This window comes from Scaptodrosophila lebanonensis, unplaced genomic scaffold (assembly GCF_003285725.1).
Source record: "Scaptodrosophila lebanonensis strain 11010-0011.00,11010-0021.00 unplaced genomic scaffold, SlebRS2 tig00000096-arrow-pilon, whole genome shotgun sequence".
Taxonomy (NCBI): domain Eukaryota; kingdom Metazoa; phylum Arthropoda; class Insecta; order Diptera; family Drosophilidae; genus Scaptodrosophila; species Scaptodrosophila lebanonensis.
In genome coordinates, this window is record NW_022060567.1 from 1,057,150 (window position 1) to 1,075,736 (window position 18,587).

The following is an 18,587-nucleotide window of genomic DNA, read 5'->3' on the forward strand; positions in this document are numbered from 1 at the left end:
TGTATTTTTGCCTCGTTTTCTTCTCCCGCAATTTTTCGCAATTAACTGCAATCGTATTGAAAATTTTGTTGTCTAGATCTAAATACATACGCATGTATTTGTATATGTATGTATGTATGTATGTTTGGTTTTATATATGTGATTGCCTACGGTGGTCTAGCTTCGCTGCGATAATCCACTTCGTTGGGTATTTGCAATTTGCTGGCAATAATATCAAAATTACCGCTGAGACTCAAACTAAAACCGAGTGCCGCTGCTGCCTGTTGAGTGCAATCGGTCAACGTGATTTTTGGCAGTTGCGTATCGCAGCCGTAATCGCTCACGCTCAATTGGCTCAGGTTATCGATAATTTCATACAACTTGTGTTGTTGATCGAGGTTTGTTGTCGTTTTTGACTTAATGGCTGTTAGGTTGCCGTTTGAGTTACCGTTACTGCTGCTACTGCTGTTATTGTTACTGTTTGTGTTTGTATCGGTGCCCTGCTGCCAGGTGAAATCACACATAATCTTGTCTGTGATTGTGGCTGTGATTGATGCGTCTGCTCCTACGTCTGCGCCTATGTCTGTACGGTGCACAGGTGTTATATGAACACGTATAGCATCAGCATCTAGATCACCATGTGCCTTTGTATTGCTCAGGTACAATTCACTGTTATTATAATCATCACCGTTATGAAAATTGTCAACTGCTTGGTGCTGCTGCCAGGGGCAGAATGAAAAATACTGTACACTATCGTGACGTTGTCGATGTTGCCGTTGCTGCTGCTGTAAATGTTCCTCTTGCTGCTGTTGCTTTTGTTGCTGCTGCCGCCTTATTGCATTACGCGCCCCAATCGATTGCAAGTACTTGATATTGGCATGCAACCCCTGTTCATAGTACGCGCTGGCCAGTTGCAAGTATGTGTAGAAGTCAACGCGTTGCACACTGTTGTTGTTGCTATTGTTGTTATTTTTGTGAGCCGCTGTTGGCCGTTGTAGGTTTTCCACCTTTGCCGTATTAATATTTAGCAGCTGATGCTCATAACTACCACGGCTACCGGCACTGCCATCGCCATGACCAAGCTGAAGACTATTGTCGTTAGCCGCCTCGTTGTCGTCATCGCTCTCATGCCGTTCCCTCCTCCCCCTCCTCCTCCACGGCTTTGTAGTCGTAGTCTCCGCTCTTTTACCGCTTTGTCGTCTTTGTCGTTGTTGTTGTCGTTGCCGCTGCCCACTTGCTCTAATTGTCGTTGTCGTTCCCGCTGCTGACGCGGCCCTATGTCAGGATAGTTGGCGCTCTACAAGCACCTTCAATTCCTCACAACTCTGTGCACTTCTTATGCGACGCACCGCGTCGTTGTACGTTTCGTCCGGTGGCTCGGCAGTGCAAATAGTTTGTCGCCCACGGGGCGCATACGTATCGGCGAATCTGTAATTAGTGGAAGGCGCCCCATAAGTGGGACACGGAGGGTTGCAATGTTAATTACAGCAAATACAAACACGTATGTAGTTATATTAGTGTGTATGTATGTGGGGGTTTCCAAACAAATCGTTAGTTAGGACTATTGGCCTGCCCTCTCCCTAAAAATATACTGCCTATCTAAATATATAATGCATTAATTAAACTATGGGTTTTGGGCTCTTCTACGATTCACACTGTACAGGAATTGGAAATCAACGGTGACTTTACAAAAAAAAAGTTACATAAAAATAGCTTTAGAATAGTGTGCGAAGCTTTCATAACCCCTTCGCTTGTACTTCTTCGTTTTTAAAATAACATATGAATACAAATATCATAGATTTTTGGGATCATTCGTTGTAGAATTGGAGTGCAAGATTAATCGAGATGAAGATCCATGCTTGATGAGCTTAGTATTATAATTTATTCCCATTGGAAGAAATGGTTTAGAACATAAATCGGTAACTTTTATAGAATATGTTGGTAGTAGCGTGAAGAAATGTTTCAACGGGTCCAAAAGCTAAAATGATTTTAACAGATATTTAGGGGGAGCAGAACGTTAAGGGCGTCTTTCTCTGCGAAACTTCAACTTGAACAAACTTTTGTGCACATATCAAATACTTAATACGTTATCGAAACAAACAGAAAAGTTTATAGTACTACGATTGTGCCCATGGCAGCTAAATATATGATATAGTGCACCGAATTTGATAAAACTTCGGATCATTGTTGACTAATGACTATTATTAGAAATACTATATACTATATTTTTGCATTTGGCGTTTATACTTTGTTCCTTCATCCTTTTAGCTTTTGGATACAGAGTATAGCATAGAAAGAAAATTACATGTTGAACCATGTTTATTACAAGCGATATACAAAATAATTATTATATATAGTTTCCATAGGAAGAAACAGTATAATAGAACAATAATTTTGTATATTATGATGTTAATGTTCATTGAACCCAGGCAAAGCTAAGGAACAAAAATTACTGCTATATGGGGGAACTGCAATGTAATGAGGGTTGTGGCAGTTAAGACCCTCTTTAAATAGTATCTAAACAGATGAAATTAAGTTTCCCACGTAAGGGAGTTAATTGCATTAACCATTCTAACGTTTGTAACCCTTGCATGTCTGACGTTGCGACCTTGACAGCCAAACAAGCGGTAGAGCGTAGAAGGTCGAGCTAGAGATGCGACAGTAATTCTATCGCAACTTCAAAGCAGTGCCCCACTCAGGTCAATTAAACCCAACCTATATTTATGGCCACGACGCCCACGCCCAAGCACAACAAGCACAAGACCACCACTCCACACACAAGGCACCACTCCTCCTGCCGACAACGCCAATAACACCGACAAAACCGACGACGACTCAATCAAATTACTGCCAACATCAACCGCCACAACAATAATAACAAAAAGGAAAAATATTTACAATAGAACCACCTCTTGCGCTTGTACATATGTAGATATGCATATATTTAGATATGTATATATGCATATTTGTATGTATGTATGTATATACATATGTATGTATGTACCTGGGAAAGTAGTGCACATGCGTGGGCAGCACCCCACGATACTGGGCATATTGGGACTTTAATGACGCCGCTTCTACCGCATCCACTGCCACGCCCATGTGATAAAGTGGACGTCGTGGACGACATGGCATCGGCCGGCGACGACGGCGCTGAAAAATGCTCTGCTGGGGTTGCATCTTATAGTCGCGATAGTGATTGGCGATCTCATGCCGGTAGCGTTCAGCTTGCAACCCCTTGGTACTATAGATGCGACGCATCGTCAGCTGAGGGACAAACCTATCTCCTAATTGCATTGGCCTGCCTGAGACCATAAGACTACTGAAATCCCGTCGCAGCTTTGTCGAAGCCATGTCCAACTCTTTTTGATTATTAAGTATCAAAACTTGTGTTTCTTTGAGGCGCGACAATCGAACCGGCTGCGCTGAGACGTTCCGTCAAACTAGGCTGCAGCAGTAGGGACGATGTCAGACATCGCTATTAGAAGCCTAATCAAATATGTTTGTAACTATATGTACGCCACTTATATAATATGGCTTCCCCATACTCTCCTCTCCGAGGCACAAAAACTACAGTGGTACTGCAAATTATGTTCATTGATTGAGTGAGCGACACACAATCACAATATAAGTACAACAAAATACAAGTTCTGTTTAGCAACAACTTGCGGTTTTTGTTATCACGTCAGGCAGCGATTCGTTGTCGTTTGTTTGACATCGAAATGAAATAAGTCCATGCATTCCCCATTCCCCATCCTTGCCTCCATTGCCCTCGCCGTCACCCTCTTATTTCAGTTACGAGCTACATATGTATGTACATACATATGTATAACTGCAATCCCAATTCAATTGACGAGTACCTAAACAAAACAGCATTATGTATTCAGTTAAGTGCTGGTAAATGTGGGTTGGGCCTCAGTTAGTTGGATAAGGATAGGGTAGGGTTGGATCGGATCAGATGTGGCATGCCCTCTCGGCCCGTCTGCCAATAGAAAAATTAATAGTTTTCATGTCGTTAACTATTGTAACTGGTACATCTTCTTTGACATTCGTCCCACCCGGTTACGTTTGTGCCTTGCCATAACATTTGCATATTCGTCTGATATACCGCTCCTACTCCGGCAACAAACAGCTTGGTTCTAAACCCACACCCACCAACCAACACCCACCGCCCATCGATTGCGTCGTAAGCAACAATAACTAGAGGCTATTAAAATACAAAGCAAACAATGCCGGTGAATACCACAAATGGCTTAGCGGTAATTCCATTGTGAACTGTGAATGCGCTCTAAACAAAAAGTTTAACATAAATATAGAATAGTACAAGTCTGCACATATAGTAAGTACACGAATTTCTTAGTCTATATTGGTATTCCGGTGACCAAAGAGACCACAAGAATAACGGAGAATGCATGATAAATGAACTCACTCAGGGCTTTAGCAGAGTTGAGAACATTGACAAAAAAATATATTTAATTGGCTTGAAGCAGAATTCTTTGAACTCATCGTACAAATGATATGAATGATGCGATAAATTTTAATAAATCCACATTATGTAATTAAGAAACTAAAACTTTAAACGGATCAGGCCATAAGTAAAAATAGAGTGAGAAAAATATAATCACTTTATTTTAGGAGTCGCAAAATTATAATTATATTAAATTATAATTATTTCGTCTCCATACAGCTTTACCCACTGCAGGTTTTTTTTTAATTTTATTTTTTTTTAGTTTCCTCAATAGTTAAACGGTAACTGTCTGTTAAATGGCATTAACATCAGGTGGCAACGCTGTGACCAAAACAAATGCAAGCCTACAAACAAACTTAAACAATCACCATAAAGGCTTCCACATTTGTCTCGTCCGTACGCACTTAATTGAAACTCGGCTCCCGTTTAGCAAATGATAATGAGCTCTGAAATATCTGGACATTCAAAAAATATTTTGTAAAATGTTATTGAAACTTTAATTGGTACTGCAATGTCAATGGTTCCAATAAAATTTGGCATTATAGCAAAATTATTGTTAATTGGTATCTTATTTATTTAAAGTATTTTTCTTGCTAATTAGCTAACTGCTTTAATTCATAAAATTTGGTTATCGAAATTTAGTTTTGCCTATAACCTATCCTATAGGGCCCGCTTAAGTATTTAAACCATCAACAACTGTTCAAACCTACAATCCAGGTGCGCTCTATGCAGTTATTTATAAAATAAAAAAAAAACACATGTGGGTCAGCTTGTTTCGCGGTCTCAAATCAATTACAAACGTCCACCTTTCTTTCAGTTCGTACAAGCTGCCTAAAAATATTTATTACATTCAGATTATTATTTTCAATGGAAATGCTATGTCTGTGCATAGAAATGCCGATCAGGTGTAGGGAACATGTCGAGCAATGTATTGATACAATTTATAATATCTACCCTACATTACATGCTCCGCTTTATATACTTGTACATCTGTATATGTATGCATGTATATATAAATACACATGTACATATCAATCAAATTTGGGTTCTTGCTAATGCAGCAAATATAACAGAATGATTAATTTCCATTTTGTGATTATATGGCGACATGCAACAACGGCAGAGCTGTGGTAGGCCTGGAAAAGTAGTATTAATAATGCCAACAATGACTGGGCTTACCCCATTCAAATGAACCGAAATTAGTCATTGTGAAGAGCAGCAGTGGGCCGGACTACTGTTGTGAGTTGAGTCGATATGTCGGGTACTAATGGCGCTGATTTGCAATCAATCAACGACGCCACCATGTCGAGCTGTTTAGTTAATTGAAAAGTAATGTGAATGGCGCTACTGGCCAATCGGTTGACAGTTAAATCAGTTAAAAGTTTCGGGCAAATTAGAGGATCTGCTGTTGCGGGCAACGTTTTAGTATGAATTTTATTTGAGTTCTAACTAGCCCATTACACAGGCAGCGATGCATGGAACAAGGAAAGAAGGAGTCGGGGATAGGGATGAGCCCTCAAGACCGCATTTCGAGTTATTGCTGTGTTTATTTGTTCGTGAAGACTTAACATGCCAAGCGGCAATGGCAACCCACTTGGGTAGGTCACAGTGCTGAACAAAAGTTAGATATAGTTGAAGCTTAACAACTTAAACATGTGTTTGCTGGGAAGAACGCAGAGACGCCAAAAAGTAGGCAAGTTTCTTCTCTCCCTGTTTGTTTGCTAGCATAATGAGTCTGCACATTCGGGCCCGCTCAAATATTTAAATCCATATAAAGTGCATTTGCGTGTACGTGTAATTAGGACAATAGGAAAATTTGTCTTTTATAGCATTATGTATGTGTACATATGTATGTACACATATGCACAGTGTTTACGCATACAGGCGAACATATCCCAATGAGCGACAGTGTATGTCATGCATAAGTGAGTTTTTCCTGTCGTGGAAAATAACACATTCTCGCCGTGGAAAAGACTATCACAAGCAGTAAAAGTTTTGCTTCACTTAAGCATAAAGCCACCATAGCTGTGTTGCAGTACGTCCGTCCGTGTGACATACTTATAATGCTTTATCACATACATACATACACATATATATGTACATCTATAGACGACTATCCAGGCGAATGCATAACACTGTTTTTTCTCACTTATACGGTCAATAAACTGCTACGCAGGAAGTACAATGACAGCAACAACAACAAAACCGTTGGTTCAGCATAAAAACCAACAATAATAACAGCAGTTAAATCAACTCACATCAAGAGAAAACAGAAGCAGCAGCTGCTTTAACATTGAAATTGGAATAAAATGCTCACATGGATGTCGTTGAATAATTAATTTAAATTAGTTGCATACTGAAAATCAAAATGTATTGATTGCTCGAACGCGAAATAAATGTACCGCTAACCTCTTTTTGCCAACTACTTCGCCGTCTAGTTCGTTCGCTTTGCAGGAGTATGTTAGACTGTGTTTTCCCGCACTCGTCGTAGTCGTCACCGTCGTTACCAGCAGGATAACAATTTAAACAGCTGGCTGAGTTTATTCTTTTCCTCCTCCACTACCACATTGGGCTAATCACTCATTCTTAGAATTTAGTGCTATTGTTGTGATTTTAGGCTACTGCATCGGTTGCTGACATTGTCATCAACGCTGAATGCAATTGCCAATAGATTCGTTGTTTATATATACACAGTTTAAAACAAGCTCAATTCGCGCTGATGGCATTTTCACTTAACACGACGTTTATTGCACTTTTACTTTTGGCAGTTTATTGCAAACAAAAAACGAAAAAACTACTGCGTACGTCTGTTTTCCAATTACTTGTCTTTTCCGATGATCATTTAAATATAAATGAATTCACCGATACGACGGAGAAAACTCGCTCTTTCGCTGTCCGATACAAATGGTGCCTGTGGTTCTTTGGTTTGAACAATTCTACTCGGTATCGATAACATTCGATACAATATTTTGGTGACTGCTGCGCTCGCTAGTTGCCACTTAGCCTTAAGATATGAATCTATTACCTTACATATACTATGTGACAAAATTAAGAGCGACTATTTTTACGGAAACCCCTGCTGTCCTATAAAACTCGTATGCAAAAAACGCCTTATTATACATTTTTTCAACTTTTTGAATCAATCCATGATTATGAGATTCCTGCATGAAGTAACTTCATAAATACGCCATAGTATATTCTAATGTGATAAGTTAAAACTTTTACTAAGATGTGTTATAGATTAATTCGAAATTCCAATTCCAGATTAATTCCAAATGTAAGGAAAGATTCTTACATTCAGCTGAAAATAATTTTGTTCAAAGAATAACAAAATTTCATCGGATTGATTAGAAGGGTATTTATTTTTGGAAAAAATTTATTTTTTAAAATGTTATCCAGAACGTATAGTGAATCTTATAAAATATAGTATTTAATCCTTTGATGACATAGAAATCAGACTACAGCTTTTGCTACTGAAGCCTTTTAAATATGTGAAATACTAAAATAAGAACTTAAATATCTTTACATCTTTAACTTATGTTAGATTCAAATTTTTACAATGAAATTTAAAGAATAATAATAAAAGCGAAAACATATTCAAACCTTAAGAGAATAATAATAAAAACGAAAAAATATTCAAACCTACTTCTTTAAATAATTTGTAAAAGTATAACTTTGTTATTTTTTCAGTTGTTCCTTTAGAGCAGCGCGATTGCGTGTACGGTTTGCAATACACGAAATATCTAATTCCAAACGATCAATGTCTTTAAGACGCTCATAACGATTTTGCTGTTGGTGCACTGCTGAACGGGTCCCGCCCATATTAAAGTCCGTTCCTGAACATCTTTTTAAAACTCGACATCTTCGAGCTTCTGTAGATGATGTATCTTCGGATGCTCTGCAAGAAGTACTTGTGCGGGATCGCGTTCCACGCTCTTTAGGAGATACCAAATGTTCAGCCTTTCTGTACGTTGTTATGCGAGAGCGACTTGTGCGCAGTTCAACAGATGCCGAATCCCTGATCATTCTCTGAGAAGTGCTGCTACGAGAGCGGCATCTACGCAATTCGTTAGATGCAGAATCTACGTCTATTGTAAGGGAAGGCTTTCTACGGGAGCGATGTCCGCGCAGTTCAGTAGGAGGGGAACGTTCGTCCACTTTTGGAATTGTTGCGCGAGTGCGATTTCCGTGAATTTCAATAGATGCTGAATCTTTGCAGATTTTGAGAGAGTCCCTTGTCCGAGAGCGGCTTTTACGCAGATCAACATTAGCCGAATCTCCGACTATTGTGGACGTAGTTATTGTACGAGAGCGGCCTTCGCGTTCTCCGGTAGGTGCTGACTCCTTAGGGATTTTAAGAGAAGCCCTTGTGCGACTGTGACTTCCACGGAATGCAGTAGTTGCCGAATCTTCTGCCATTTGGGAAGGAGTTCCTATGTGAGTGCGAGTCCTGCACTGGTCCTCAGATGAAGAGCTTTCTGCCATGTCTAAAAAGGCTCTTGAACGAGAACGACCTCTGCGCAAATGCAACGGATTAGTTTCCACTTTAGGCGTACGTGAACGAGCGCGTAATTCTCGAGTCCCTTGTCTCTGAATCCGCTCATAGTCTTGAGCAGCTGTTGAATGATGAGGGCCATTAGTGCCTATTGAAGGAACAGCTTTATTTATTTCGACATCTACATGAAGCGCACACTCAGGACGTAATTTGTTCGTTTGTACCCGCTGACTTTGTTCATGGTACTGGGCATGTGATAGTTTTGTCGAACCAATAATGTTTTCTTTATTATCGTCCCCGCAAAAGTAGGAAGTAGACGATGATGTTTTGTTCTGTATTAAGCATTTGTTAGGGTTTAAGTTGTCTTTGGTTTTCATAACATGCATAGGGAATTCCATGTCGAGCGGGTCACACTCATCGCTGCTTATATCGTCGACTGGCACCTGTTTTTTAACGCTGTCAGTATTTGAGTGCGGGAAATATAAATCAAGCGGATCGATTTCGTCATTACTTTCTAGAGAAGTAGTACTTTTTGTTTCCATCGAACGGCGCTCTATACGACTTTTTTTTGGTTTTTTATCAGAATCTGTGGATTCGGCAGGAGAGTCTTCATCAGATGAAGGTTCGGTGGATGGAGCGATTTGCTTTTTGCCCGCAATATGAATGGATTCATGCAAACTCCCATCCCGGCCGTTGTTGTTTCCTAATAAATGAGAGAACCTAACCAATGAGTCCATGGTGCTATAATCTTCATGCTCATCAGAAGGCGTTTCATTTCCAGTTGTGTTTAATGGTTTCGCCGAAGAGACTATATTGCAGTCTCTGCAGCTGTATGTGCCGGATGATTTGGGCTTGTTGCATGTATTATGAATCGGATTACCACCGCACAGACAGCAATATTTCAAATTTCCAACGCTGCGGCCACGTGGATAAACACAAAGTTCCGCTGTGCACGAAATAGGGCGATATGCTTGATCACGGAACGCTCCTGGTTCGAGTTCCCAAGACGCGTCGCTGCAAAGTATGGGCTCTGTTAGACCTGAACGTGGAACGAAGTGTTTTAGTTATTGCTTACCGATTTTGAATTGTTATGCCCCACCTCGCAACATCGTGAAATTTAGATGCATCGTTGCACAATGGGCACTTGAAAAAATATCCAGCAGAATTCGCATACTTCTGCAAGCATGATCTGTGGTACCATCCATTTCCGCAGCAAGGCGAAAATATCATTGTGGTAATGCTGAAACGCTCGCCCACCATGGCCAAGGCCTCCAAACATATAAAGCAAATCTCTTTAGGTCCAGGACGAAAGTTATGCATACGAATATGCTTTGGGCAATATGCCCTGTATGTGCCATAAAACTGATATAGGACGCCATTGTCGTAGCCACAGCCGGTATGAAATGTCTTGTGGCAGGACTTTTTGCAGCAGCCTATGTTGGCACCGAATTTAGAGCAGAAAGTGCATTGCTGTAAAAATGCAATATTTAACAACAGTTTTCTTAGCGACAGTTCATATTTATGAAAGCAAGAAAATATGTACGTACATATGTACATACATATGTGTGTATGTATGTATGTACTTACCAAGAATCTAGTGCGATCAGCTTCTCTTTTTATATCGTCTTCCATAAAACCATAAATGCCCTCGTCATCGTCACCTCGTTGGCAAAGGTTCGAGCTTAGATACTGTTGTGAAAACAAACACATTTAGCAGTTTGTAAATTTATTAAAATTATTAACGGAGTCATTTTACATTGGGGTACATATTTACCAAACAATTCTGATGTACCAACACTTCGCCAAGTGTTTCGATGCTTCCGAGGCGTAGGTTATCTTTATCCCTGGAGCGACAAAGCTTGCACGGCCTGCCGACCATTGTCTAATTTTAGTTGTGATATGGCAAATTCTTTTTTAATTTCTTTACAAATGTCTGCAGGTTAATGGCGGGAAAACAACAAGTTCGGCTTCAATCGATGGCACAAGCGACCAGTGTTGCAAGGTGAACACTTTTTGAAAATACAGATAAGTAGTTCAATAATATATTTATTATTATAAATTAGTGCTGGAAAATGAAATGGTCTTAAGCCTTTATCTGTGAAGAATTGGACAGGGGTCAAAAACTAAATAACAAAACTGATTTATAAAAACAACTTTCCAAATGCAACAGTGCAGTCATTGGAAAATATTTTATTTTTGATGACTTCAGCATATGAAAATGGATGAAGTTTCTGATTTTACAAACACTTCCAAATAACCGAAGTACCATGCAAATACGCTTTCATCTGCACCCGGCATATGCGGGTGTAACGTTGAATACGGTTAGAAGTAGTTTGTTTTAACTTAGAATCAAAAGTTATATGTTCATTATGGCTTTTTTTCAAGCACGCGACGAACTTTGTATTCATTTAAAATCGAAATTATTTAATACAATTATTTACTAAGCAACTTTCCCACGTCCCAAACACTTGCAATAACGATTACGATTAAATTTTCTATCGCTTAAGAAATTCTCGCCTAATAAACATCGATACCATCAGTATATACCTTACATCCCTAGGTCGACAAACAGACAAACGTACGGAGTTATAAAAATCGCAAATGCAAGTAAAAGTGCATTAAAACACATGCAAACATAAAAATCGATACACGCTTGCTAACATAATTCAAAAAATAATTTAGGAATCATAGTTTAAGCAAGTACTTAGAACGCAAAACGAATTAACGAAACGACGACAAATACGAAGAATCGACAATTATGTGCGCCTGTGTGTGTGCTTTGTATTGTATTGTGTGATTGTTTCTATTGTGTGAGTTACTGGTGGCGTGCGTGTGTACAATCGCGCGGTGTAGTGCGGGCGAGGGCGTACAAGAAGAAGCAACCGTCGGTTGTCAGAGTGAAATCTTCATAATCAAATCGAAGCAGTGGCATAAGCGGAGAAAAAAAATCAGCAGCAGCATACTGCAAATGTGGGTAGGTAAACACCCCGTATAGCAGCGACAACCCAAAAAAGTTCGGCCCGTACGGCCTTCTGTTTGTGGCGCGGTGGGTGTGGTGTTAACCCTTGTTGATGTTATTGTTGTGATTAGGATGAATATTGTTGTTATTTCGCATACGATGCAACCAATCTCTGCAAACTATTGAAAAACATAAATTAAACATAACATTTATTTTGATTTACAGGTCACGTTTCTTTGCTTCGCAAAGTTCACAAAGTGTGCACACATGTCACAGTTGTTGCATATAAAAAGCGTTTGATGCTGTCGCTCAGCGCCCACCGACGCAAAGCACAACAACGTGAATTAGCTTCCAGCCAATCGGCCATATCCAGCAGCAGCGCTGGCCATGCAGCGCTCCATCGGCGACAAGCAACACGTTGACTCCAGCCAGAATAATGTCAACGCGCAACAAGCAGCAGTACCGACAGCATACAGCACAGCAACCACAGCCAACGGCGGCGGTTGCACTGCAGACGTCAGCGTCGTCTTGGGTGCGGTGACATTGACCGACGAGGAGCCGCAGCCCGCCGACGGCAGCCTTTGGACGGCCCTGTATGACTACGATGCGCAGGGTGAGGACGAGCTGACGTTGCGGCGGGGCCAAATCGTTGTGGTGCTCTCTACAGACAGTGATGTTTCTGGAGATGTTGGTTGGTGGACTGGCAAAATAGGTGATAAGGTAATTGTAAGCAATCAAATACAGCGCCTCACGTATCTCACATCAAACCTATTATCTTTATTTTCTTTATTCAGGTGGGTGTCTTTCCGCGTAACTTCGTCACTGATGTGGATCCACTGCAGCAGGCGATAGATAGCATACAACCACACGAGGTTGACTACGATAAGCTAGAAATCAAAGAGGTAATTGGGTCGGGTGGCTTCTGCAAAGTACATCGCGGTTACTATGACGGCGAGGAGGTAGCCATTAAGATCGCCCACCAGCCGGGGGAAGATGACGAGCGAATGCGCGAGAGCGTGCTGCAGGAAGCCAAGCTCTTTTGGGTGCTAAAGCATGAGAACATTGCCGCATTACGCGGCGTGTGCTTGAACACCAAGCTGTGCCTGGTCATGGAATATGCGCGTGGCGGCAGCTTAAACCGCATACTTGCTGGCAAAATACCGCCGGACGTTTTAGTAAATTGGGCCATCCAAATTGCGCGTGGAATGAATTACCTGCACAATGAGGCGCCCATGTGTATTATACATCGCGACCTTAAGTCATCCAACGTGGTCATTTACGAGGCCATCAAAGACAACCAGCTACATCAGAAAACTCTCAAAATCACAGACTTTGGACTGGCCCGAGAAATGTACAACACACAACGCATGAGTGCGGCAGGTACCTACGCCTGGATGCCGCCGGAGGTGATCAGCAATAACATGTACTCAAAGTAAGTTTAAACAGCCCATTGCGATCAATTGCATTTGACAACAATAAAATGGTGCGAACTTGTAGATCCGCTGATGTGTGGAGCTACGGCGTACTATTATGGGAGCTGATAACGGGTGAAACGCCCTACAAAGGCTTCCATCCACTGTCTGTGGCTTATGGTGTGGCCATAAACTCGTTAGCACTGCCCATACCAAAAACCTGTCCCCAGGAATGGAGCTCGCTTATGAAGAGTAAGTGAAGTTAAGATGGGAGTACAATAACGTCTGACTGAATGATGTCTTTATTTGCAGGCTGCTGGGAAACGGATCCACACAAGAGACCAGGCTTTAAAGAGATACTCAACCAGTTGGAGAACATTGCACGCTCCAAATTCACGCGAACGCCGCATGAATCCTTCCACTACATGCAGGAGGGCTGGAAAAAGGAGATAGCCGAGGTGCTACACGACTTGCGCGAAAAAGAGAAGGTAGCCATTGTAACCGTTGTGCAAAAGATCCTATAGTTTTTGATGTAGATCGTAATCTGTAGGAAGTGCGCGTTTGCATTTGGCAAATGTGACATACATTGGAAGTTAGCATTATATGTATTGTATAGACCTTGTCGCTTGCTTTCCCTCTCTATTTATATATATTTCTCTCTGTCCTGTTTTTTGTAAATACCAATATGTGTGTCTCGCTTAAATCTATGATACAAGTTTACTAATTTGGTTTATTTTTTCCTCCAAAATAACAATTTCCTCTCAATATTTATGTAACCAAATTCAAACCCATACAAAAACAATCACACAAAAAAGCGTTTTCAAACCACCGAAGAGGTAAGCTCCCCATGACCAATAAACACACGATTTCTCCGCCCAGTTCTATTCACTTTAAGTGTTCTATTTTAATTTCAGTTTAAGTTTAGTTATGCATTATTTGTCCCCATTATTGTCTTATCTGATTCATTCTAAATATGTATTCAAAACCAATTGCATGCGAACCACCTACGTTTGGTTTTCTAGTTTAAACATTCGCCATAAACCCAAAGCTTTTATTAATTTCCTCGACCACCCCTTTGCTCATCACATAGGAACTGCGCAACAAGGAGGAGCAGCTGCGTCGCGTCCAAAACCAACAGCTCGAAAAGGCGAATTACTTGAAAGTGCTGGAGCAGCATCTGCGGAAACGAGAAATGGAGGTAATTGGCCGTGAACTGGCAATGTTGCAAACACCGGAGCCATTTAAACGAAAGCAGAAGAAAGGCAAAAAGGTTATTAAGGTGAGTAAGGTGAGTATGATGATTAAGAAAATGTACTTCAAACTAATTTACATATCTTATTCTGCACAGAACAAGCAGCTGCAAATTTCTCTGCCCACGGAATTTCGTCACCAGATTACAGCAGTATGCGACAAAGTTGAGCCGCCTGGTTCGCCTTCAATATCAGGACTACGGATAGTGGCACGTGAGTTCACAAACCTTAAAATTAGCTTTCAAGTTAAGAGGGAGAGACAGAGAGAGAGAGAGAGGAGAAAGTGCTCAACTATTTTAGTAGAGGCATAACTTTCGTCTTAATATGTTTGGAATTAAAAAAAACGCTGCAGTTCGGCAATATTGCTGTTTTGGCATTCGAAGAAGATTAGATTCGATTTGTTAGTCGAAAATGTATTGAACTCGAAGTGAAAAAATTGAGTACCAAACTAATTTATACTTTCTACATAGCCTGCCCCTTTTTATCGAAGTAACCTTCTTAGATACACCCGCACCCACCAATTCCACTTAGAAATCGTAATTCTTTATTTCACTCTTAAATAAGGTGTCTTAAAAAATTCGGATGCTCATAAAAAACGTTTAAGGGCTCTTTATTTATTATATATATGTATATTAGAGTTGATAACTACTTTTTATTTGTTACTGAATTTTTTGATTTCTTGTTCATTTGCCATTTATTGTTTCTTTCATTTTTGGTTCGTGTTTCATTTGTTTGGTTGGTATGATGCGCTTAGTTACCGATGGTCATAAGGGCAAGACGTGGGGTCCCTCCACCATGCACCAACGTGAGCGATCGCTGCTGCGCCCCACAATGGGCGGCCAGCCCGAGTGGTCAGCCCAGAGCTCGACGCACTCATCGTTCAGCAAGAGTGCGCCCGATTTGGACAAGAAGGCGCCGCGCCAGCAGCTACATCCACAGCTTCCACAGACTTTGCAAATGGGGAATACATTGCGTGCCGGCTCCACGCCAACCACGCCCACCCATGGAGCCATGTTTGTGGGCGGCGGTGTGGCGGCTATTGGTGCGGTAGGCGCGGGCGTGGCCTCAGGTATGCCATATATTTTATTGCATACCAACAACAACAGCAACAGTAATGGCAAAAATAACAGTAACAACATTAATAATAATAATAATAACAACAAAACTAATAATAACATCAACATGTCACCACTGTCAGGCGCATTTACATCCACATCCGCCTCGATCGCCATGTCACCCACAAATGCCGTCGCTCCACAGCTGAATGGCAAGTACGGCAACAACAATAACCACAATACGAGAAATGGCAGCCTTAATGGCGGTGCCGCTCATTATCTAGCCAATAGTCCACACTTACACAACCAGCTGGCCGGTGCCCCACACGCCATACATTTTCATCACACAGTCGTCCAACATTTGCAACAACAACAAACACGTGCCCGCAGCCACGACCATGGTCTGGACCATATGCAGCCTTCCTACAACTATGGCCCGTCGACGCTGGCACCCCCACAGCCGCCCTTGATGTCGGACGATAGCTCTGAGACAGACACGCTGACTCCGACGACAGGTTGCTTTCACTTCCTCAAGTCGAGTGCATCCACAGCGACAATACAGCCGTCAACTGCTGAAGGCGGAGCTCGCGGCGGATGCAGCAGCCTGAACAACAGTCCAGCCGTTGGTCGCAAGAAGCATTCGCTGGACAGCTATCTGATGTGCGCCGGGCCAGAGCAGCTGGAAGAGCCACTCTTGTCGTCGTCACCGCCATCTTCGGCGGTGCTACCAACAGAAAGCGGCGAACACAACACCTATGATCGTGCCTTCTACCAGCAGAACTTTAAAAAGATCTTTGCCCACAGCAGCCGCGCGCTGAACACACAATTTGGAGCCAATGAGCGGGTCAGCTCCAAGTCCAGTGGGGATCTGACGATATACAACTCAGCCACCCAGCTCACCGAAGAGTCTTACCATAATTACGATGCAACGGAGGATGATCTGGAAGGCGGCCACTTTCAGCGCAGAGGAGGGTCCCAATTTACGCGCGAGTGCTTCTTTCGTCAGCCCTTAGATGCGACGGGCGATGAACCCGCTGTAGGTGCTGATAACGACAAGTCGTCTTCCGACGACGACTACGATGATGCTGACAATGCAGACAGAGAGCAGCAGCAACAACAACGTGATCTTAACTCTTACTGCTCCTCGGAGTATTCATCGACTATGGAAACCTCGGGCTCACTGTCGCTGACGGCGCCTCCGCTGCCACAAACCTCACGCAAAAGTTCGGTTACCTTTCAAATGAACTCTATGGACTCCACACAGAATGTTTCCTTCGCCTCGTTAGAGGAACAGTTGCCAGCCACTACCGCCACTGCCGCCACCGCCATTGCCAGCGACCAGAACCAACAAAATACGTCCACTGCCTCCATCAGTTTTGTGAGCTACTATTCGGATGACGACGATGCTGGACTAACGAATGGCTACAAAATTCAAGATAACTCTATTTTGGCCACGCGACGCATGCGAGACGTGCAACCTCATCCGGATGTTATCAAGATGAATAAGCACCTGCTCGCCGAGCAGCGCAAACAGAACAGCAAGAAACAGAAACAAATGCTGAAACATCTGCCCAAATCCAAATCGGTTGAGGCGGCCAATGGCGGTGGTCAGACGAATGGACATCCTCATAGGCATCAGCAGCAGCAGCCGCAGCAGTCAACCACCAAATTTAAGTCCCTGATGAATCTGTTGTCGCGCGGCTCCAAGAAAAAGTACTCAAAGCTGTCCGAGAAGACGCTGGGTGGCAACGAAGTGAGTGCAAGCGGTGAAAACATCACAGACTTTCATGCTGTTGATCCGTATGATGCGGAGGCTGTTCACACCAAGACCACAGGATTTGCGTCATTGCGGCGACGGAACAAGAAGCCACAAACCCAGTCCTGTGAGCAGTTGGAACGCTTTTAGAGCCAATAATTCAGATGCAGCAGCTTTAGAAGTTGTTCAATTTGTGCCTTGCTGTGCGGTGCGATGCGGTGCTGTGCGCCTGTTCCAATCAGTTTATCCACCTCCTGTTAATGCCTACCATGCGATTGTGTTATTGTGGTTGGTTGTGTGAATGTGGTCGTCTATTCATTAAAAACATGCAGCTTCAAACCAACATCATTATTCTTAAACTCAAACGCATTTTACTACAAACACTATAAACCCAATGTTTTATATTAAAACCACACAACAAAAACGAAGCAACTAAAAACAGAAAGAAACAAAGAGGGGAAATCCCAAGCTATTTAACCATAATTTCGGATTCAACTGCATGAATAATTCATAAAGAATAATATCACATTAATCTAAATTAATGTAAACGCCTAGGTTAAACATTTTTGATACCAACATATACAAAAAAAAAAAATATATATATACATATATATTTATATAAATACGCATGTGTGCAGGTAGGCGCCGCCACATACACACAAACATACACAAATATCTTAGTTGAACTAAGTTATAGTTTTATGTATTTCTAACATACATATGTATGTACATGCATATCTATCTACATGCATGTATAGTATAGGTATACATATGTACATGTGGTCAGTCGAAAAATTGTTCTTTAAGTTTTATAAGTATATACCAACATTAATTTTTTCTATGCATTTCTTACATACATATCTATGTATGTATGTATAATTTATGTGGTCGAGTCAGCAACAACAAAAATTGTTCATTTAAGGTATTTAAGCACGATGATTATGGTTTATTTTTTTGGAAATTTGAAACAACAGCATCAACACTTGTGGAGTATTTATCCGCCTTCTTTTTGTATTTGAACACAGTTTTGTTTTTTGATAATTATCGTTTGTATTCTATATTATATATTTTTTTAAATTGGCTTTTATTTATTTACTAGCTATGTATTTATATTAATATTTTTTACCTTAATATTCGTGTTGTTTTCATTGCATAAACAAATACAAAAAAAAAAAAACAGAGAAAAACAAAAAAAACTGTGATTTAAAAACGC

The 18,587-nt window shown here is 41.3% G+C and overlaps 3 protein-coding genes across 7 annotated transcripts; 1 reads left to right on the forward strand and 2 right to left on the reverse strand.

Annotated features, from left to right (window-relative positions):
• Nucleotides 1-116: 116 nt before the first annotated feature.
• LOC115627669 (probable basic-leucine zipper transcription factor Q) lies at nt 117-3,333 on the reverse strand. Its single transcript, XM_030523410.1, has 4 exons — nt 3,096-3,333; nt 2,984-3,056; nt 1,274-1,407; nt 117-1,243 (listed from the first exon to the last, which is right to left on the reverse strand). Exons 1-4 carry the CDS (start codon nt 3,331-3,333, stop codon nt 147-149), a joined length of 1,542 nt encoding a protein of 513 aa, XP_030379270.1. The 3' UTR covers nt 117-146.
• A 4,556-nt stretch (nt 3,334-7,889) lies between these two features.
• Nucleotides 7,890-11,339, reverse strand: LOC115627528. Its single transcript, XM_030523228.1, has 5 exons — nt 11,209-11,339; nt 10,717-10,951; nt 10,530-10,631; nt 10,018-10,412; nt 7,890-9,956 (listed from the first exon to the last, which is right to left on the reverse strand). The coding sequence occupies exons 2-5, from the start codon at nt 10,819-10,821 to the stop codon at nt 8,126-8,128; spliced, it is 2,433 nt and encodes an 810-aa protein (XP_030379088.1). The 5' UTR covers nt 10,822-10,951; nt 11,209-11,339; the 3' UTR covers nt 7,890-8,125.
• A 192-nt stretch (nt 11,340-11,531) lies between these two features.
• Nucleotides 11,532-18,403, forward strand: LOC115627707 (mitogen-activated protein kinase kinase kinase). 5 transcript variants are annotated; one of them, XM_030523454.1, is made up of 9 exons: nt 11,532-11,916; nt 12,127-12,621; nt 12,696-13,333; nt 13,399-13,565; nt 13,626-13,801; nt 14,404-14,601; nt 14,662-14,776; nt 15,318-15,692; nt 15,762-18,402. In XM_030523454.1, exons 2-9 carry the CDS (start codon nt 12,289-12,291, stop codon nt 17,522-17,524), a joined length of 3,765 nt encoding a protein of 1,254 aa, XP_030379314.1. In that variant the 5' UTR covers nt 11,532-11,916; nt 12,127-12,288; the 3' UTR covers nt 17,525-18,402. The 5 variants fall into 5 exon arrangements, with proteins under 5 accessions (XP_030379314.1, XP_030379315.1, XP_030379312.1 ...); XM_030523455.1 differs by having other exon boundaries at nt 15,318-15,632; XM_030523452.1 differs by having other exon boundaries at nt 14,404-14,592; nt 15,318-18,403.
• The last annotated feature ends 184 nt before the right edge of the window (nt 18,404-18,587 follow it).

Bases quoted from the DNA above. Each gene is read 5' to 3' on its own strand.
- LOC115627669 (XM_030523410.1), bottom strand. From the start codon at position 3,333: ATGGCTTCGACAAAGCTGCGACGGGATTTCAGTAGTCTTATGGTCTCA. The intron at 3,057-3,095 runs GTCCACTTTATC...TGGATGCGGTAG, and splicing joins GATGCCATGTCGTCCACGAC to AAGCGGCGTCATTAAAGTCC. The intron at 1,244-1,273 runs GCCAACTATCCT...GGGCCGCGTCAG, and splicing joins ATTGAAGGTGCTTGTAGAGC to CAGCGGGAACGACAACGACA.
- LOC115627528 (XM_030523228.1), bottom strand. From the start codon at position 10,821: ATGGTCGGCAGGCCGTGCAAGCTTTGTCGCTCCAGGGATAAAGATAAC. The intron at 10,632-10,716 runs GTAAATATGTAC...TTTTCACAACAG, and splicing joins TGGTACATCAGAATTGTTTG to TATCTAAGCTCGAACCTTTG. The intron at 9,957-10,017 runs GTAAGCAATAAC...CATACTTTGCAG, and splicing joins GGCATAACAATTCAAAATCG to CGACGCGTCTTGGGAACTCG.
- LOC115627707 (XM_030523450.1), top strand. From the start codon at position 12,289: ATGCAGCGCTCCATCGGCGACAAGCAACACGTTGACTCCAGCCAGAAT. The intron at 13,334-13,398 runs GTAAGTTTAAAC...GCGAACTTGTAG, and splicing joins AGCAATAACATGTACTCAAA to ATCCGCTGATGTGTGGAGCT. The intron at 13,802-14,403 runs GTAGCCATTGTA...CTCATCACATAG, and splicing joins ACTTGCGCGAAAAAGAGAAG to GAACTGCGCAACAAGGAGGA.